This window comes from Chroicocephalus ridibundus, chromosome 10 (assembly GCF_963924245.1).
Source record: "Chroicocephalus ridibundus chromosome 10, bChrRid1.1, whole genome shotgun sequence".
Taxonomy (NCBI): domain Eukaryota; kingdom Metazoa; phylum Chordata; class Aves; order Charadriiformes; family Laridae; genus Chroicocephalus; species Chroicocephalus ridibundus.
The window spans coordinates 14,897,243-14,919,716 of record NC_086293.1 but is presented as its reverse complement, the minus strand read 5'-3'; the positions used below and the strand labels follow the sequence as shown (position 1 = coordinate 14,919,716).

Genomic DNA, 22,474 nt, shown 5'->3' with positions numbered 1-22,474 from the left:
TGCTGTCCCAGTGCACTCAAATACAGTGATTTAACCCTGTGATCCTGCAGGTATAGTAAGTGAGCAAACCACTTGTTTGGGTTACCACTGAAGCCTTCACTTGAAATCACAAAGAAAAGAGAAAATGTGAATTGTGTAAGACAATTCAGAGACAAATTTGTCCCTGCCTTAAGCTATAGATGTTTATTAAATACATGGGTTCTAGGCACGTTAATAATAAAGGACTTCCCAAAAATCTAGACCCTTCAAGCAAGCAGGAGGCGGCTGTAAGCATTTCAGGTGAGCATCATCACATAAAAATAAAACACAGCAGCCTCAAAAAAGCCAAGCTGCACTGGTAATTCATGACAGAAACTGCTCAGCTGGCTATACCAATTAATGGTCTATAAGTCCAGCCTCCCCGTGAGGTGACCTGCGAAAGCATCTTTTCAATGCTTCATCATTTTTGGATCCTGACTTACAGCAGTGAGGTGAAAACAAATCTTTTCTGGTACTAAATGTATGTTGCTTCATTCAGCACAGCATGGAATTGATAGTTATATCGGTATCAGTTAGGTACTCTGGGAGCCTGAAATACTGCCCAATTTTAAATAGCTATAGTAAGGTTGGTGCTTATGCTTCCCTCAGCTATTGTCAGTGCAAAAGACAAACTCTTCAAAAGGGTAATTCAGAGCAACAAGTCAGATGAATATTCTGACTCTACATAGATATACGGGGAGCCTGCTGAAACAATCTGCATAAGCAGCATCTTCAGTGATCTAATAGTAATGAGAAGGAACATTTCTCCTCTACCTTTTGCCTAGTTAACTCTGACAGTCAAAGGAATTACGGTGTTCGAATGAAAAATAGGCTGCAGCCTCCAAGCTGGGCTCAAGAACCACAGTGCTTCAAAGCAATGGCAGGACTAGCTTGCTAGACTGAAGAGTCTCTTTCTCCACTAAAAGTTATTTGATGGTGGTGAATATTTTGCAGAACAAAAGAAAGAACCAGGTCTGTCCTACACTTTATTACAGGGAAGAGCCCTTTTTTGTCAAAGGGATTGCTCAATGGCATTCTCTCCAACTTTTCAGAAACAGAATGGTTATTTGGTCTTTAAAGATCTAGTCTCTGTTCCTGTCTGAATATTGCAGAGACAGCTGTCGAATGTCATCCTTTCAGGCACCATCTAACACGACCAAAGTCAATAATTGTCTTTTCCCAGATTAGGCTCCTTAAAAATTACTGTATTTTGAAAAGAAAACAGTCAATCCCCACTTTTTTTTCATCTTAAATTCTATTGTCTGCTCTTGGTTAATAAACTTTCTTAGCTTTAATGAGTAAGCATTTTGTCAAAAGTGACTAGTGATGTCAAGTACGCAGCTTGAAACATACTGATTTTCAGGAGCAGACATAGCACGTTCTTTAAAACTAGCTCCTCCTAAAGTTTCCCAGGCTAGGCACCTCATGCGTGTATTTCCCACCTCAGTACCTACCTGTCAGGTTGCAGCTGCATGACCTAAGCAACACAGGACAAAGCCTTTGCCAAACCCAAAGCTTGAATTCATCCCTCTAATGTGCTGCAGGACTTATTACTTTGAAAAATGTTAAAGATGTTTATTGACTGCAAAAATTTTATCTCAATTGATATCCAAGAACATGCTAATTTGTATTAAACAAAACAGGCTACACTAAAAGCTCTAAATTATTTGCTTTCCTGACGAACAAGATGTTGTCTTGCTCACATATCAGATTCTGTCACAGACCTGATCATACATTAGAAGGTCAATCTAGGTGTTGTATCAAACAGCAAAGATAAGATGAGTCTGGGAAATGCAGGCCCCTTGAGGAGAGCCCCCCAAATGCTCTAAATGCTCTACGGTGCCATACATTAGACACAGAAAGATGGAGAATCAAAAATGGGTGACTGCTTCACCTGCTAAATGGAATCATGAAGTGGGATAGGGGTCACTTCAACATACACATAAGAGAAACTCATGTCTGGGGAAGAATATGACACTATAGTCTACAAAGGTGCATGAAGGCTCCAGCTTCAGGGTATCTATTTGAAAAAGAGCTCCGTAATCTGATCAAACTATTCATGAAGAGCAGAACCTTTCTTTAGCCTACCAGAAAAAGCACAGTATGCAAATCTGCTTAACAGTCAAGCAGCTTGATAGTGTTTTACGGTGCCTCTTTGATACAGGGTAAAGAATTCTTGCTGTCAATTAAAAGTATGTAGTCAAGCATTCTGAAGTGTTATGTTGAAAAGATTGTCATAATTTACATAACACATCATGAGTGTTCATCATACAAGCCCACAACACAGGATCACCACTGCCTTATTACAGGTATTTCCCCACATGCAAAGTGTATCTTTAAAAGACAAAAATAACATTTCTTTTTACAAGGCTCTTCCCTGAATGACAAAAGCTGCAGAAGGCTGTTCTCCAGGTTCTGCTGTGTAGTCAGCTCTGAAATACTCTGCTAAGCAGCAGTTGTTTACAGGAAAAGTCAAGAGGGCCTAATTAACTTGTCGTTGTGCATAGAGCCCCTTCCTCAGTGAAGTGGTGCAACTAGTTTCCATAACAGCTACCTGCAAAATGGTAATATGGATCATGCTCTGACACTGTATTCACTGGAATCACTTTATGGGCTTTTGCTGCAACGTCAGTTATTCTCCATAACCTGTGACTGCATTTTATGGCAAACACATATGAGTGCTCTGTGGCACCAGGGAACACAGAGCTAGTGATGGGGTAAGGCAAGGATGTGTTTTGTGTAGCTCTCAGACACACACACTGCTGATGTGCTGCGAGCGTGTAGACAGACACAGCAGCTACATGCAGGTCAGAGTCAGTCCTGCTTGCCAGGACTGAAGAGATTTTGGCAAGCACATGAGGAGCCTTCAGCTCCTACCTAGACAATCACCAGAAGCAGCCAGGTAAGAGATCAATAGATTGTCTCATCTGGAGGACGGAGCCTCTAACAAATGCATCCCCACTTCCTAGCACTGAGCTGAAGTGGATGCTAACATTAGACCTGGACCCACAAGAGTCTGGCTCAGAGCTAAGAACATTACATATGGATTTAAGACATTACACCTAATTTAAGAATGAGACTACAACACAAATAGCAACACTTGCAGAAATCCCCAAACCAGCATGAAGCTAACTATGGTACTGAGAATGCAGTCATCTCATCACGGTGTTGCAGCCAGACTTTTGACCTCTCTGTAAACGCAGGTAGTATTTTGTTAACTTACCTCTCTCTTCTGTGATCAAAAGTGACGTAGGGCTAACGCAGCTATCCATTTTTAGGACTTGCACCGATATCTTTGCATTAGAACTAGTACATCTATATTTCTTTCTGCTGATGTTTCTGCATGATCCTAGCACAGAGATGTTGCTTCGAAAATCCAGTCTGGTATCTCTTCATGAAGCCAACCCAGCTTCTTCTGAGCTATTTCTGTCATTTATAACAAGATGCTACATTTTGTCTGGTAGATATACCCTGCTACAATAGTGCATCCTCTTAAATGCAGTATCTTTCTGTTTGCCTCAGGTTAGGAAAAGAAGGAACATACCACAAGCTGAATTAAACCACAGTTCATTATTTGTGTTACTTAGTGAAAGAACTGGCTAACATAAGTCTGAGTGCTTTGATCTATTGCCCACCAAAGACAATGATACCATTGTAAAGTCTCTTGATAACAACTGGATTAGGAGGGAGAAGATAAAGATACATTTCAGAATATCTTTGGATAAGGATAAAGCAAAAGGACACAAACAAATCCTAAGGCCCTAGCAGTCATGAAGTCACTCCAAAAACTCCCTGGTGAGCTTCAGTACATAAAATTATTAGATAAAAACCATGAAAACTTACAACAACTCATTTTTTCTTGTTGTTTTGTTTTTTTTAACCCATTGCACTGATCACAACATGCTGTCAACAGCCTCATCAATTATCCATTGCTAAAAATTGGGTTCTAACATTCTGCAAGCAGCATTAATTGGTCTCAGTAGCATATAATGAGTTTAAAAGCTCCTACCTGTGTGCCCCCGGGGATGGTGGCTAGAGGCGGACAACAATTTACAGCAGACCATTAACACATAGACCAGAAAGAGCCAGTCAGATAGAAACATTGATTTGGCACAGAATCTCATCCTGGAGGCAGAAAAGGAAACAGTTGAGTGAAAGAACAATGTGAGTAGGGAATAACATAAAAATTATGCGGGGAAGGAAAAGCTGAAAAGATGCTGAAGAATAAATAATATGGCTGATTCCAAGGCAACACTGACAAAATCATATTCATGGTTTGGTTGGGATCAATTCTTTTTTAAGCATGTTTTGTAATTAGAAGCAAGGCAATGGCTATCACACATCATATTACCCACCAACGTGTATTTATAATAACACATTATGAGTACAACACATTTCTATAAGTCTCAGATAAGGGGTTGGGTTTGGGTTTTTGTTGATTAAGATCCACCCCCACTCAAATCTAAATATACATATTTATAAGTTGTGCTACTATTTTTACTCTGCACCTGCCTCAAAATCATAGAAACATCAGAGAAAAATATCATTTTTACTTAATGCTTCTCAGAATATATTTGCTAAAGCTCCGAACTCCCATGTAGCCGTGCACGTGAATTGGATGGATCTCCCAAGCCCACACCATCTGCTAGCTTTCCTGGAGATCAGTAGTTTGCTGAGGGTTAAACACGCACCAAACCAGCACCTCAGTCAAATATGCGAGGACTAACTGCTCTGCCAGGGTGTTAGAAACTGCATTACAGAAAATAGTTGTTCTAGAGAAGGTATGTTGTTAGTCATATTCGTGTTAGTGTTAGAACTAAGACCACAAATCCTCAGTAATTTTGTTGCAAATATCTACAATTAAATCTCTCAATAGTTTATGTTATGCCATTCATCACCTAGAAAGGTAATCTAATCATTTTCTTAAAATCAGTTACAATGATTTATTACTCATGCAATACATAAATGGGCATTATGCAATTGAACCTTTAGATACAATGTTCCACACTTTCAGCAAATGCTGTAAGCAGGAATACATCAAATTAATTAAAGGCAATTTATAGATTTGCATAAATTGAACTAAATACTGCTTTCATAGCAGTGATGTTAGTCTGCAGTTAATCAGCACGCTGGGATTTGGGCAAGCCTATCATACGCATGCTTACTTGCACCAAAAAGTCCTTTGGGAACTTCTTTCCCCTGCAGATGCCAGTTCTGATTCTTCCAAGTATTTTCTAAATAATTTGTTTATCTGTGTATCTTTAAAATACCTCAGACTATTCAGCTAATATGATATTCAAGTGCCGAACAGACTGATAGTTTAAAAAAAAAATAAAAATAAAGCCAGGTGAAGCACTTTGATCCTGTTTTAACTTTGATAACAATCTACAAATGAAACCAAAACAGATCCCATATTTTCTCATTTAAAAGTGCTTGCGTAATTTTTCCTTTCGCACATCACAAAACAATTTTTCTCTCATTGTGTATGAATGCAAACGTTTGATAAAGTCCAAACAAATCAGAAATGCAGTTATTAATATCAAAAGCTAAGAGACCAAAAGCCTGTTGTGTGTAAATATATTTTAGCAACAAATACTACTTTACACTTGAGAAAAAAATACATTGGTGAAAAACCCAGCTGAAAACTTCAGCTGTCCTTGTAAACTTTACTCCAGCCTACAAACTTCTTTAAAAAGTTACACAGATACTGCTAAAAAATAACTCACCATGTCTACAGATTTAAGAAATAAAAACATTACATGTAAAGAAGCTGCATTTTAAGGACTGATTTGGCAAAAAGATACCTTTTCTTGCATTAAGAAGGTCCTGTTTTGAGCCCGGTAAGTTGCCAGCTTGAACGCAAATGAAGTAGTACATGAAGAAACACACAGAGGCTTTTTTGCAACAGTATACAGGAAACTTCTGCAACCACAAGTCAAGCCCAGAAGATAAAGACATCACTGGCCCTTGCCTACCCTACAAGTATCCTGTTAAGGAGCACTCCCAGGCTAATTCAGAGCAGCTACACTTCAGCTAATAAGCATGGACCTAATTCACCTCTTGCACCCAGCTGAACCACATAATGCTACTGCAGCTAATGGGATTGAGTCACTGTGAAACCAGCATAAATGTTGTTATTATTGCTGTTGATCCAATATTAGTCTAAGGACTAATAAGCTCTGAAATGCCAGTAAACTCTGAAATCAACCTACTGTTTCAGATTTTAGTCACCCAAATCTTCCCCAGGTAACTGAATCTCATTTTCCTGAGCAGAGAGCTGAATTTAACCTTAGTTTCCTTGCTCTCTCCCTAAGAAACACAGTGCTTACACCTCATGCACCAGTTACCACTAAGTAGGAAGTCATCATCTGTTTGTCTTGCAATACCATCCCTCTGTTGCTCTAAGTGCAAACACAGGAAACTGATCTATGTATCAGCAGAGACCCCAGCTTTGGTGTCACTTTGTAGTACCATAACGAAGACAGGGGCTTTCCTTCTGGTTTCCTGAGGTGCAACTGAAAACAGGATTTAACCCTTGGAATTAAATACCACAGATGAGACATTTTGAGCATGCCCTTTCTGCTGTGAGTTGATAGAAGGGACAGGTATTTAGTCCCAAATCATGCGCCACATGCTCAACAGCTGTGATTTCAGCATGTAAGTGAAGCCAGGTGTTCCCACCATTCCCAGTGCAGGAGCAAAGCTGCTCTTGGTGGAAATAGTTGTATGCTGATCTCATTTCAAAGCCTTTTGCAGATTGTGAGTTTGACTCTTTTGAAGCCATGGACCTCATGTTAGACAGGGAATGCAAAACCAGGTTTCATCAGCTAACAGGGTAACCCAACCCCTTTGTAAGTGTATTCAAGTTCAGGAATAAGCGTATCACTACAAAGCATCAACTTAGTTATATCCAAACTGAAAGGCTGCTAAAAGCATCCAGTGCCATTAAAATTATATGGTATTTGCAGACTTTAGGCTGCCTTGCAGGTAGACAAGACATGAGTCTTCAGCCCGCTAACATAAAGAAATACAAAGGGATCTTTAAAAACGCAGGGAAAAAAATGAAATTTGGCAGACAGATGCAGCAAGGGGTGCTGAGCCCTTCAGCATCAGTGGGCTGCCACTTTCAGAAATGTCAAGCCTTCGTTCTCTGTTGGATTCAAGTGGATATTGTTGCTAACCAGAACAGCAAATCTTCAGTGTCATTTGAAAGATAAAAAGTACTCTTACCTTGGGGACTTTGCAAGAATTTTGTTCCAGTCAAACACAATTATTTCAGTGTGTTTTTCATAGTTATTCCAGATTCCCATTTGCGGCAGCAAATAAGCCTTTCTGCATTTCAGAATTTTTCCTTCGCTTTGGGGACCTAGAAAGAAAGCCATATTACACTGCAATTAACGTCTGGAATGGTACTGTGAAATAGATCTTCGTTACCAAAAATCATTGTTTCACAGTGCCATCTACAGTACAATCCAAGGCAAAAGGCAGCAGTCATATTGCTCTTTTCATTTGTTTGTTTCCAAGAACACAGAGAAACTGTGATGAGGCAGCTCTGAAATATCACTACATTAACTAAAGGCAGAGTTTGCTATACTGGAAATTACAAACATAATGTGTACAGCTCACTGTGTCTGTATAACCACGTGCCCTCTCACCACCAAACTGCTGTGAAAGCTCTTAGATCTAAGACACCACCATGGTGCAAACAGATTTCCACGCGATTACAGGAAGCCTCCAACAATTTGAACCACAGATTATTAAAGACAGCAGGGAAAGCTTTCATTGCCGTCAGAAAGATTCGGCCAAGGCCTTTGGAGTGTCGTTGCCCCAGGAGCAGAGGGTCCGTAAGGTCACATCCATAGGATTGCGTTTGTGTGATAAATGCATTACAGCACCCTCTGACACTTTTGTCTCTACTTCTTTCAAGCATCACATCTCACACCCAGCCCACCTATACCCAGAAGCTACACTTTGAAATCACTATATGGAGACACTTTTGCAGCAGTACTGACACATGTTCCACAGAATAATGAGCTTACACACTCCATTTCATAGACATGCGAGTCTCTTCACTTTTATTGTTTATGTTTGTTCTCTCACTTCTATCCCTGGGCTCAACTTGACCTTCTGCTATTGAAAACACAACACAGCACAATTTGTGAGAGTAATAATAATGCGGTCTTCACCTACGGAGTGATTACAATAACCTTTTCTCATCTTCTTCCACCACTCTCTTCATTTCACTCTTCCTTGGATCAATTAGAAATTTGCTTTTAAGAAACACAAAATTACACTATCACATTAGAGAGGCAAAGCAGCTCTGGGGTCATAAAAGCACATAGGCAGATACCTTTCAGAAGCTTAGGACAGGAAAGGCCCTGGCTGAATACACTCCACTCGTTTCTGTTCAGAACACCATGAGAAAATAGAGTAATTGCTGGAATTAAAGAGGCACCAGCCTAGAAATCTATAATTAATCACATTTTACTCTGTCTTTGCTTTCCAATGTGGAAAGTTTCAGAGTAAGCCAAAAATCGCAATGCAACAGTTCTAATCAAAACAAAATGTGGGCAAAGAGATGTTTTAAGACAAAGCGCTGCCATTCTCTATTAAGCCTTTCTTCCACAAATACACATAAAATAAATAAAAAAAAAATCAGTGTGCCTTAAAAGGCCTATTGAGAAAAAGCAAACAAACAGGCTATTCAATATAGTATTGAATGACTGAAATGGTTGCGTCGTACATTTTTACCCATTTCATAATAGGACAGATAGATAAATATATTCTTACACTGCTCTTGCAGAAATCAATATTGCAATATACTAACACAGGTTTTAGTGCTTATCTGTTCCATAATTTTTATTAGAGAGGAAAAAAACCCAACTGTGTAGATGCATCTACAGGTGTAACCTGTTCTGTAAACATATGTTAAACACTGGTAAAAGACAAGGAAGTATTGATTATTCTAACTCATTCTAACTAAATGGATACAGCAAAAGAAGCAGATGATACAGCCACCAGCATATCTTGGGGCTTTCTGATGCTTTCCAGGCAGTGATATTTCTTAAGAAAATAGGGCTGTTTGAGGTGAGTGTAAGGCAAACTCCTAAAGAGCAATCTTAAGTCTGAGATTCAGCTGCTTTATTTTAATAAAGGAGGGAGATCAGAATAGAAGCAAGAGGCTCACCTGGTTAATAATGGTAAAAGATATTCCAAGCTTCTCATGGCAAAACCATGTTTTGCGTGGATTTTGTGAGCAGTGCTGGTCCCTGCCTTGCCTCAGGGCGCAGCACTACTTTGGAAAAGCAGAGCTGCTTATTTGGGGGCTGCACAAACGAGCAAATTGCTCCTGACCTCCTGCACCAGGAGCTGCACCGGGGCAGCGTGGCCTGCGAGGGCAGCTGCTCCCACCAGCAGGCACCAGTCCTCCCACTGACCACCTGTGAGCAAACCCAGTGCCACTTTAAACAAAATACAAACCAGCATCACCTCCCAAGAGGCCCCAGTACATCTGACAACAGCTGGAATTCTGTGGTTGAAGTCCTTGACTTGAACGCAGCAGGGTTAATTTACACAAGAGGGATTTGAACAGAAGTTACCCATGGAAAGCAATCTTATGAAGAAAGGGGTCGGTTTTATACAACAAGCTCTAGCCAGGAGGCAACTGAACCCCCACTTCCATCTCTTGCAAAGCTAAAAAAGAGAAAAGAGGGAAGAATGAACGGGGAGACGGCAAAGGGCTCTGCTCCCAGTACTTATGCATGGGCTGGCCATGAACAACAACTTCTTTGCACTTCAGGGCACAAAACTCTCCCACATCAATATTTAGGGAAGCCACAAGCCCCAGCTAGGGCTGTGGGTTCTGATAGGTAAAGGGAGTTGGCAATGGTCATATCTGCTGCACCTCAGACCCAGCACAGACTGTCTCTGTGCCTATGAACTTGGGTAATGGAAATAAATAGCATTTCCCTACACCAGGAAAGTGTTTCAAGAACAGAAACAATAAAAGTCTAAAGTTATTGGAAAATTGTATGGGCACTGTATAATTCCTTTGACAGATGGAATAAGATAGCATTTTAAATTAGGTACTTTTCCTACCAATATTTACATGTTGTAAAATACTTCTTACGGCTACTTTCTGTAAAGAATAAATTACTAAACCATTTTATGCCATCTTTCATAATAAGCTATTAAATAATTTAGAAAACCTCTGTCCATTACTTATTTAAAAGGCCTTAATTTCTCCATTCTTAATAACTTCTCCCTTAAAATAAAGACAGTGCATCCCTTAAAAGACTCCTCTTCTTAGTTGTCACTGCTAAAGCTGTCCCTCATGAATCCCAGGCCCTCCAGATCTGGAGAGAGAAAGAGTTTTCCCCAGTAGAGGAAGATCAGGTTAGAGACCACTTGGCCAAACTGGACATACATAAGTCCATGGGCCCTGATGAGATGCACCCGCAAGTGCTGAGAGAGCTGGCAGATGTTATTGCTTGGCCACTCTCCATCTCCATCATCTTTGAAAGGTCATGGAGAACAGGAGAAGTGCCTGAGGACTGGAGGAAGGCCAATATCACTCCAGTCTTCAAAAAGGGCAAGAAGGAGGACCGAAGGAACTACAGACCGGTTAGTCTCACCTCCATCCCTGGGAAGGTAACAGAGCAACTCATTCTGGATGTCATATCCAAGCACGTTCAGGAGCAGGAAGTTATTGGAAATGGTCAACATGGATTTACCAAGGGTAAATCATGCTTGACCAATCTCATAGCCTTCTATGATGTTATAACTGGTTGGCTGGATGAGGGCAGAGCAGCAGATGTCATCTACCTTGACTTCAGCAAGGCTTTTGACACTGTCTCTCATAACATCCTCCTTAGGAAACTGAGAAAGTGCGGACTAGATGAGGGGACAGTGAGGTGGAGTGAGAGGTGGCTGTGTGACAGGACTCAGAGGGGTGTGATTAATGGAGCAGGGTTGAGTTGGAGGCCTGTAACCAGTGGTGTCCCCCAGGGGTCAATACTTGGACCAGTATTGTTTAACATATTCATCAACAACCTGGACGAGGGGACAGAGTGTACCATCAGCAAGTTCGCTGGTGATACCAAACTAGGTGGGGCGGCTGACACCCCAGAGGGCCGTGCTGCCATCCAGCATGACCTAGACAAGCTGGAGAGCTGGGCAGAGAAGAACCTAATGAGGTTCAACAAGGACAAGTGTAGGGTCCTGCATCTGGGGAGTAAGAATGTCAGGCATCAGTATAGGTTAGGGGTGGACCTGCTGGAAAGCAGCTCTGAAGAAAAGGATCCGGGGGTCTTGGTAGACAGTAAATTATCCATGAGCAGTCAATGTGCCCTTGTCGTCAAGAAGGCCAATGGAATTCTGGGCTGCATAGGGAAGAGCATGGCCAGCAGGTCAAGGGAGGTCATTCTCCCCCTCTGCTCTGCACTGGTGAGGCCACAACTGGAATACTGTGTCCAGTTCTGGGCTCCCCAGTTCAAGGGGGACAGGGAACTGCTGGAGCGAGTCCAGCGAAGGGCAATAAAGATGATTGAGGGATTGGAGTATCTCCCTTATGAGGAAAGGCTGAGAGAGCTGGGACTCTTTAGCCTGGAGAAGGCTGAGGGGAGACCTTATTAATGCTTACAAGTATCTAAAGGATGTGTTTAAGGAGGATGGAGCCAGACTCTTTTCAGTGGTTCACAGTGACAGGACAAGGGGTAAGAGGCACAAGCTGGAACATAGGAAGTTCCGATCAAATACGAAAAAAAAATTCTTTAACGGTGAGGGTGACAGAGCACTGGAACAGGCTGCCCAGGGAGGTTGTGGAGTCCCTTTCTGGAGACTTTCAAGACCCGTCTGGATGCAGTCCTGAGTAATGTGCTCTAGGCAATCCTGCTTTAGCAGGGGAGTTGGATTAGATGATCTCTAGAGGTCCCTTCCAACTCTGAAATTCCGTGATGCCGTACAGCAATTGGTAAGAAGGGAGCTACCACGGGCACCACATACTTCACAGGGCAATTTGCCAGACGGAGAGTTTAACGCCACTGTCAGCCCTATTAAACTCTTACATCCCACTGAATAAAGAACTGAGAGAAAACATCTGCAAGTTCTTAAAGGAGGGGAAAAAAAGAGATCTAGCTTGGTTACTCCATGTATTTGCAAAGGGCTGCTATTCGCGTTTGAGGGGAAATAGAGAAAAAAAATCAAGAAAAGAGCAAAAGCAAACACCTGCCTGGCCAGTTCTACCTGTTACACACCATCTAACTAACGCAGAGTGCCCATTTCAGGGATAAACGACTGGACAGATATTTAGCAACATCCCTGCAAGAAGCCCTGTATTCCACTGAAGCTGCTTACCACAAGCCCACAGGCTGGCGCTGCCCCTCAGGGCCGGGCCCACGCCTGAAGAACCGACACTCCTCGGCCCGGCCTGGCAGGCCACGGCACTTTCAGGGCCAGAAGGGGGGAATTCGTTTTGTCCGTGTGGGATAGCTTTATTTTTGTGGGAACTAAACCGCGTTTGAGGGGCGGCGGGGAGGGAGGGAGGGTGGAGGGGGCTCTCCCCTCCCTGAGGGCGGCGGGCGGACCCGCGGCGTGGCGCTGCTGCCCCCTGGCGGCCTCCCGCCGCCCCACAACGGCGCTGTCCCCGGCCCAGGCCGCATGCATAATTCAGCGGCCAGCTATTAAACACTTCCAACTTTTGTCACTGCTCGGAAATCTTATTAAATCTCATCCGTACACCGCGCACCGATTGTTCCACCGAGCCCGGCGCATTGTTCCCCGCCGGAGCCATCCTGGCCCTCAGAGAGATCCCCTCCGCTGGCCACAAAGCCTCTAATTTGCAAGCGCTCCTTTGTGCGAGAACGAACTGTCTGTGCAAATTAAGTTTTGTCATTAATCATATTAACACACCACTGTCACAGGATTCCTCCGCTCGCTCTGCTCTCAGGGAGCCAGGCTGCGGGCGCTGCCAGGGGGAGTCAGGCCTGGTGGGTCCCTCATGGCTCCTCAGGGTCCCTCACCTTTCCCCAGTGCCCCCCCTGAGCCCACAGGAACGGGCCAGACAGAGGGAAATAATGCCGTCTAGTTTCCGAATTTCACCCTTTAACCCTCTCCCAGAAACCTCTGCATCAGGTTAGGTAACTTCAGCTTGATCTGAAGACTTCAAGCTGCAGTAAATTCACCACAGCTAAGTTATTCCAACAGTTAATTAACCTCACTTTAAACACTGCGCCTGGCTTCTAATCTGAATTTGTCTGGCTTCTCCTTCTAGGCATCTGATCTCATTAGGCCTCTTGCTGGCAGATGAAAGCACCCACCACTCTCCAATATCGCTGCCCACACTCCCAGCCCGCCATCAAGTCCCCGACGTCCACGTAAGTGAGATGGAGGAAGCCTCTCCTTGGAAGCCTTTGCGCTATTAAATCCACCATGCAGCTCTTCTCTGCATCACTGCCAATTTCTCAACATCAGGTATTTTGAAGTGAACCTCAGAAGAGACAATAATCACAGATTATCAACACCAGAAACGGAGGTAACAAACCTTCCGTCTTGTACTTCATGTTCCCTCCTGACGTGTCCTGCATGTCCACCTGGCTGGCACATCACACGGGGACAAATAAAGTACTTAAAGGTCTCGGTTCTGCCTGTCATTACATCGAGTAACAGTTACACCAGCTAGGAAGGCACTATGCAAACTGAGGAAGGACACAAAGTTATGCACGTAGTGACGTAAACTTTTATTGAGCCAAATTCCTCTACCCTTTGCTCCCAGGATAAAAACCAATCTTTCTACTGCATCTGCTTCCCTACAGGTATCACTGAGGGAGGCCAGATAATACAGAATCACAGAATGGTTGGAGTTGGAAGGGACCCTGAAGATCATCTAATTCTAAACCCCCCTGCCATCAAGCTCCATAAGGCAAAGTGAATTGAGAAGGCTCTTCAAACAGCATGAAAGTTAGCTAAACGAGGTGGCAGCAAACTGCAAGTGTGCTTCAGCACTTTTAAGAAAGCCAGACATGTAGCAAAAAAAAAATCACTGGGGAACCGTAGCAGTTCCCAGCACCTCTCAAACCCCAGCAGACTCCCAACACTCATCACCTGCAATTTTTGAAGTGTTTTTTTATGACATCACATTGCATTTATGACATCAATCTTGGCTGGGAGCAACTCAGTCTGTCACCACTAGTCAGCCCCTTCCACGGGGATATTTCAAAATCTCACTTAACAACAACTGGGGGAGGTGAGGAGGAAAAGATATCAATGCCAATGAGAGTAAAGGAAATACAACCTACAGCTTCCTAAGAAGGGAGTACTCAACTGCTATTATATCCGTATAGCATGAGTTATCAACCACAACAGCAGCTGAACCATCCACACACAGACAGATATCCTGCGTGCCATGTGTTTTGAGGGAAACATTTCTGCCTTCACCAGCATTTGGAGTTCCCTAGGCTACAGCTGTCTTCACTGTCTCCTTTAGAGATGAGAACAAACGTTCTACCCGTTATGATTACGTTAAGAGGATGTGCTGGTAGGACTGCAAAAACATGGCTAAGCCACCCTAATTTTCTGCCCTAGTAACCTTAGCCTTCCTCAGTTACTTCTACCAGAGTGAGAATCCTGAGTTGGGTGGACGCTCTGTTGGAAAGGCTTTTTCAGTTGGAATCATTTTAAGTAAGAGTTTGTGGTCTCTAAGTCCAATCCAGTGGAGCTCGGGTCACACAGAAGCACTAACAGCAGTGCACAGAATCAGAAAACAAATTCAAGCAAGGGACTGAAAGTGAGAAGTAAAAGACTGGCAGAAGATCTCAATTTCGCACAGTGTAAGGAGGAGTTTGAAATCAAAGCTGTTGCCTCCTCTCCTGGGGCAGAACAAGTAAGGTGTCCACTCAGAACCTGATGCAATGCAAACTACAGGGGCTAGTTCAGGTCCCCTCCAGGCAAGGGGACAGTACCTTCTTCGTATACACTAACTCCAGTGTATATTCTGGGGACCTGTGGTCACCAGAACCCACAGCTTTAAAGGGTATTTACGTGGCAAGAAGAAGTAGTCTTGCTAATGAAGCATATGAATTATGCTGGCATAAATAACTGATCACTTGCAGTTCAAAAGTATAGTCGCTGTGTATGAGAGGATCACCTAAATTAAATAGAATCTCATTTAGAAAAATTAATTTTTAGGAAAATGTTTTAGAACCTGCTCGCTCAACTCAAACCAAGTCCACATCTTCCCTCCAGGAAGAATTCCACCCAGACCAATAGGACTGCCCAGAGAGTAAAGTACAGCTATTCTAGCAGTAGAGTCAGAATAGACGCTTTCTTCCGTACAGCATTATTTATTATTCATCATCATCCCACAAAGAACCCTTCTGCCAAAGTAAATGCCTGAAGAGGTAAGAATTGTCATCAAGGTTTCATTTTTAAGGTTGCACAGACTTCCCAACTTGGACAGCCAACACAGGGTATCTCCTCATTACAGCCCAGCATTTCAACTCTTTCAACTACATTTATCAGAGAGAATTTTTCATTGTGATTATCCAGGTTCTTTCAGTCCCTCACTACAGCTCAAAGTCTTCCCCACCCCCTGGTGTATGGCCTACTTAAGAGATGGGCAGACTTGCAGGCGCTGTGTTCAACGAAGCACAGGAATTGCTTCAACCCTGTTCAAAGAGGAGGCAGAGCGGAGACAGTGCCCCGCTCCAGCACCAACTGACCTCCCAGAAGCAGAGTAGTACTCACGTAAAGCGGGCAGCACGCCATAAAACATGGAGAGAACCATCTTTGAAGGAATTCTCTTCAGTAGCATGTTTCAAACAAGGCAAATGCACACTTTCCCCTACTGTAAAGTTTACCTGCAAAGCATTGAAGTTGTTGCACAGATTCTCTCGAGCAGCAAGACACTGTTTTCTATACCCTGAATTGATGGAGGAATTTAACTCCTCCCATGGAAGGAAAAGATAACTGAGCTGCTAAAGAGCAGGTCACTCACCTTTCTTCCCACTCACCAGGGACCCAGGTGAGCTGCTAGGTTATTTTGCAGAGATCGCCTGGGGAAGGGAGGGAAAGGATGGAGGGAGCCTCACGGCAGTTTGTGCCTCTGCATAATGCACTGGGGGTCCCAGATCTGCTCTGGGTGCCAGGTAGCCAGCCCAGGGCTCACTTGCAAGAAGCGGATGATCACTGACTATGGGTGACAATTCAAATTAAGAACAAGAGGCAATCCCAAAGAATTTACATGAAAATTAAGAGATTCAGCAAGTGCAAGCAGTAAAGAAAGGTTGAAGTAGCTGTGTTTGTTTAGTCAAGAAAAGAGAGTTTATTGGAGATGCAAACTGTCTCCTTGAAGAGGTTTGCTTTAAAAAAAGGGCACCATTTAAAGAAGCAGTTCTCTGAAGCTACTACAAATAGCATAAAAATAAATTAAGTGTCCCGCAGAGGTAATCTGGTGTGTGTACAAGGAGAAATTCTCTGTGTCTAAGTGTGGGAAACTAGTGGCACAAGCTGCTCAAAAAACTGATGGAGCCTGCTTCGATGGAGGGTTTTTTAAATTGGCTGAACACCACGGGATGGTCAAGGTTCCCTTCTCCATGCATAGGGTTGGATTACATGTTTGCTTGAGGTCTGTAGCAGGACTACATCTCCATTATGCCTTGGAGTAACAAAAGCACTGGAATATAAATGCAAGGTAAATAGTCACTGTTCACAGTGTCATCCTCAATACCCTGAGCACAGACAGTCATCAAGTCAGAGGTTAGTGGAGAAAACTGTGGCAGAAAGAAACTGAAAATACCTCCTACACTTTTTTTTTTCATGCAGACAGGGTCAGCTTGTGTTATATTTAGATATTTTTCTGGTGCTTCTGAGCATCCTTATGCAACCAAATTTTCTTCTTTCTGATTCTGCTGCGTTAGGATACTGTATTCTCTTGTTATTCCCCAAAACACCTCATTTACAGTAAATGGTTACAGCAAGTCCACTCTTGCTTCCTTAAACTGTATTAGGCTCTAATTTCAACAGGGTCTGTCCATTTCTGTCACCAATGTAGTCTGGTCTTTGCTTCTGTTTCAATTTATGAAACGCGCCAAGAGGAAAGCCCAGAATAGCTGGGTTTGCTTTTAGAACACAAACATGCTTTATGAGCAGTGGATGCACATTGGCTGATGAAGAATCCCAACTGTCTGGGTATATGGGATAATTGTTCCACTTGGGACTCATTAACTAATTGTTAAAAGATCCTAATGAAAAGCATTTCATAAATACAGCATTAAATTACCAGAAGTGTAATTATGGGCTGAACGCACATTTTTAGCACCTGTCTTATCAACTACATATGCCAATAGCAAAATATCTTGTGGTGTGCTGTCTCTGTTCTCTCTGCCAGTCCCGGGGTAGTATGTAGGACAACTACTAGCAAACTGAAAGGTAACATTTTAGATATTCCCATTTTTGTACAAAGATAGCACAGTCGGCTTGGAATTGGCTGAAAATTCTGCCCCTAGCATACAGAATCTCTTGTGGCAAAGAACAAAACTTCTTTGCAGGAGAGGCACAGACCAAAAAGCTGTAACCCAAATTCGTGATCTTGTTTTGTCGCTTGACTTTCATGCTATGGGACAGGCTTTTTATTCAGTGTTAGAAAACATTGTTTGCTTATTGGAGCCTGCTCCTCAAGTTATTTAAAAAAAAAATCATTGCTCTGCTGAATAGGAAAATTCCAGAAGCGGGTTCCTGACCCATCAGTTCAGGAACTGTTACTAAAAAATTTTATAAAAAAAAAAAAGGGGGGGGGTAATATCATTCCTCATTTTCTGTAATTGAATGACAGAGGTAAAATACTGCTAACAAGCTAGCAAAGCATTTGTATGGCATGAAGACTTGGAGTTGGGTCAATAAAAAATTTCACTTCAAACAAGCACCCAACCTTGTTCAGTCTTGCTCTTAGTTAAAGGAAAAAAAAAAGAAAAAGCATATTCAGAAGCAATCTCAAAGTTGTATTTGCTTTTCTGTGGTTTGGCAACATCACGCTGAATGGAAGTACTGACCATCACACGGAGTGCACACTGTACACAGCACTGTCTGAGCTACGGATAACTGAATTCCTATTCCAACACTGACGGCATTGGTCTTGAGTCCTGAACTCCGACCTCTGCTCAACGTTGCACCATGGAGAAGTATCTGCCTGTTTGGATCTAACTGGAGCACCACAGTCACAGTGTGGGCACAGCACAGCTGGGTTTAGCTCATTGAGTTTGAGACTTGTGTGAGCCTGTAACTATACACTGTTTGATATTGTGCTCTTCAGATACCAGGAGTCTTATAATGTTTTCTAATTCCTGACAGCAGCCTACTACTGAGTCAAGAAGAAAAATTAGCAGATAGATATATCTGTTAATTATCTCCTGAGCCATTGGTCCTGTGGCCCTGGAATCAATATTATGTTGCCAGAAGAAAAAATAATTTAAAAAGCGGACGGACTTCAGAAAGATCTATCATTTGTGATGTGTAAGCAGCATGCCCCAGCTGGTTTGGTTGCCCCGGCAGACCACTGACATGTACATGGAGTGACTCTGTCTCTCTCCTGAAGGCCTATATCTTTCTCCTTGTAACCAGAAAAATTCCAAATTCCAATATGAATGCGTAAGGTAACACTCATTCTCAGGTATTTTAATTTCCAGCAGTACCAGCTACTGCATGCCCTGATACAAGAGAATTTCATAAGTCCCATAAATTACGTTTTGCCTTCTCACCTCCAGAAGGAATTTCCTTCTTCCTTTCACCCTCTCCTCTTCCAGCCCAATCCTTCAGGCCGCCTTCGCTGTCCCTTCTCAGCGCTTTCTGTTTCTTGCTTGCCCAGCATCTCTCCCTGCCTCCTCTGGGAAAGACACCTCACTTGAGTTATATATTGATCAACAGTGAAAAAAGGTGTCCCTGTTTAGAGCAGGTTAATCATCTGCTGGCTGCTGGTTTCATCATTTCACAGGCATGAGGAAGCCAGATAGAGCTACTGTTGCAATGAAAATGGAGCAAACACCAAAAAGTGCTGAGGGATTGGTAAGGAGAACAGTGCTAGATGCCTTCCTGTCACTGCACTACCAAGACAGCACAGCAGCAGCCCCAACAAGCTGATAACTGCTCCTCAGAAACAGTGAAGAAGGTGTTAGCATGGTATTTCCCCCTAAGCACCTGAATTGTCAGAGGATCCTCCTTCGCAGCTGAAGTAACAGCACGTTTCCATACAGGAGGCTCAGCCAGTTGGTGTGTCTGAAGTAAGACCACTGCTTTGAATAAGTAACAGCATGTCCTTTTCATGGCTAAAGCTAGGAACCATCTTCTTCATTCATTTAAAAAAAAAAAAAAAAAAAGTCTTTTTCACAAAGTTCAGAGAAGGCTGTGCTTTAGCCTTTCAGTTCCCAATCTGCCTGGGATGGATTTTTGTTTTTCTGTTGCCCCTTCATTCCTGCACAAGCTGCTTCATGATCACATAACCATGTGCATGATTGATGGGAGGAGCTGAGGGGAGGGTAAGCAGCATAATTTTGATTATGTTTTGAAATGCTCAGGGTTGGAAATGAAGTATGAGATCCCCCCACTTTTCCTACCTCACTTGAAGACAATTACAACTGCCTGAAAGATGCGAGATCTGTTGAAAGTAATAAATTGTTGATTGTTTGTTTATTTTCAGGGTAGACAACAATCAGCTTTTAATCAGCTTCTCATCACCACTAGAGAGCTATTAACTCTCTTAAAAATAATTAGAAAACAGAAAAGAAAAATCTCCTTCAATTATTTTCATCCAGAAAACTGGGACTTTATGAAAAAAAATCTCAAGATTCACAGAAAAAAAAGTTAACTTGGTGGCACATTCCATTCATTCGTTTAAACAATGAGATACTGTTTGCCAGAGAGGTGGGGAAACAAAATAGAAAATACTGAACCATACTTAATATTTTTCCACAAAGGCTCCCACAGATAGTCACCCAAAGCCTTCCTTGAGCCCACCTTGTCACAGCCAGCACTGCCCTGCTCTCCCCCTTCCAAATCTCCCTCTGAAGATTTTCCCACCTCCAGGTTTAGTCCCATACTGGCAGTTGGCTTCCCCTCACCTCCCCCAAATAGAAGTTGTCTGCAGTCATGTTCACAATGGCAGAGCTAAAGCAAGTAGCTGCAATTGCTCTTTCTGTGGATTGCACTTCCTGAGCTTGTATGATGTTGTGGATATTGGCATCTGAATAAGAACCAATATTTTCAGCCACCTTGGGCAGACACTCAGTTATTTCTGCTGATTTTTTTTTTTTTAAAAGGAAATATATTGCAGGAGTCTTCCATTTCTCTGATCTCTGACTATTCGTGGAATCTTGTCTTTCAGATCCCCACAATACACCTTTCTTCCATTTTTGAGTAGATGAACTCTGAATACTGTCCTGAGGGAAACGGTACTCAAACTTCACTGCAATAAAAAAAGCAACCTCCAAATTTCAATCCTATTAGAGTTAGCAACAGGTATGAAATGTCTCAGCAGATACTACCTTTCTGTGATTTCAGATAGGCAACATAACTAAACAGAGTCCCTCCATCTCACATACAACTTTCCAGTAGCTTTCCCCACCAACAATCCCATGAAAATATTCCCTCAATGTGCCTCATTTCCTTCCATCCTGTTGCCACGTACACCTTTACCAGCACGCTGCTTGTAGCTCAAATGCGGTCATCCTTACAGGAAAACAAGATCAATCACGAGCACTTCGCTAGATCCTGAGACAACTGCTGGTTTGTGCTGGTGTTGAACTGCTGTTCAACAGATACTTGCCTTTCGGGGTGGTGACCGGGCAATGTCCCATGTGTACTCCTAAGGTGCAGTTAATTAGCAAGCAGCCTTTGGTAAGAAGACTCGGGGACAGACGTGCTTTGTTCTATCACATTGCAGGGAAGCTGTCCTCAAAGCCAAGAAGGGATGCCCCTCTCGATGGTAGGCATTAGTCAAATACACGTACTCAGATCCAGTAAGAGCTAACTGAACAAAAATGTAAAGGACTGTAAAAACCAGATCAGACTGGATTATGGATTCTAAGGGGCGACTAACTAAAGAGTGTGTGAGGGGCTGAGCTAATTAAGTACTCCCCCACCAGGACCCCAGTGGCTGTATCTTTTTATTTTATTTTTTCAACTGCCCATTGGAGATGAATTGTGATTCACTTTAAAAAGGGATTCTTCTTGTAAATCGATCAGTGTTAGACCCATTTGACCTACTAGTGTCTCTTTAAAGATTGATGAACTGGAACACAAAAGTGAAACTCTCTCACTTTAACTGTTCCCATCTGAGTTTCCTGCACTGTGAGATACATTTTTAAAGAGGCCTATGGAGTGGTTGCATCATTGATTCAAATTCTAGGGTTATCACACAAAGCGTTTTCATAGCCTGGCAATAGGCAAGACAGCCACACAAACAGAAAGGCCGTTAGCAAAGACAGTCACAGGTCTGTTTTAGATCAAAAACTGCTGTTATTAAAAATGTGCTACATCTCAAGGACCGTAGCAGGAATTTGTTAGGCCTTTTACTTTAATACTGGCCACTAATTAAATGCAAAACAGCAACACTAATTAAAAAAAAAAAAAAAAAGGAAATGGAAAATCACTTACTAGATTTATATTTTCCCCTCTCCAAGTGAAATCCTTTCCTCGCAAATGACAAGTGTTTTGGCCAAGATTAGCAAGAGAGGCTGCAGGTAACTGAACTCACCTGAGGGTACCACTGCATCCAAAAATACAGATACAGACTTTTAATTTAGAGCTGTGCCTTGCACTATTTTCAGGCAAGCCTCACTTTTTTTCACACAGCTATTTCCTGACAGTTTAGTCTAACGCATGTTTTTAAACCAGGGATGAAGTCCTGCCCACCTCTATGCTCCCCTAAAATCTGCGGGCATGGTCAAAATTCCTTTCTGTGCTCACAGATACAGTTCCGTAAGCACCCAAAGGACATTTTTCAGAACACGCAACTACCCTTATTTTACCCTCTCGGTCCTTTTTTTCTTTTTCTAAGCCGATGGCTTTAAGCAAATAGGATTTGGGCATTTATCTGTTCAGCTTCATTCAAATTGTACGATTTTGCGGAGGTATTTGTGAGTATGAAGTGCTTTATAGCATCTATACGTCAGAAAGACGGCATAACTTGTTCGGTATACTGACACTACTGCGTAAAACAGAATAAATGGCCATTGGAGGGTGTGGTTTATTATTTTAAGTTACTTTTGCACTCCAGCCAAAGACAGTTGGTTTCTTAAACCATGATTTTGTCCTTTTTAACTTAACTACTCCATTGTACAAGGATTCCTAATTATTTCTCTGCTTGCAATAGCACCATCCAACTTATTACCCGAGAATAGCAGTATTGCATAAATAATCTATTGCCTTTTTAACCTGAAGGAATCAACATCTGGTCTTCAAGAATATGAAA

At 42.5% G+C, this 22,474-nt stretch overlaps 1 protein-coding gene across 2 annotated transcripts in view; it reads right to left on the bottom strand.

Annotated features, from left to right (window-relative positions):
* TAFA4 (TAFA chemokine like family member 4) overlaps positions 1–22,474 on the bottom strand; it is a 77,518-nt gene that overhangs the window by 43,471 nt on the left and 11,573 nt on the right. Inside the window, exons 1-3 of one of the 2 annotated variants that reach the window (XM_063348078.1) lie at positions 18,768–18,878; positions 7,249–7,384; positions 4,028–4,143 (exon numbers count right to left, since the gene is read on the bottom strand). In XM_063348078.1, the coding sequence (XP_063204148.1) occupies positions 4,028–4,143; positions 7,249–7,328 (196 nt within the window). In that variant the 5' untranslated portion in view covers positions 7,329–7,384; positions 18,768–18,878. Of the gene's footprint in view, positions 1–4,027; positions 4,144–7,248; positions 7,385–18,767; positions 18,879–22,474 lie in introns of those variants that run through there. The other variant, XM_063348079.1, reaches the window with a different exon arrangement.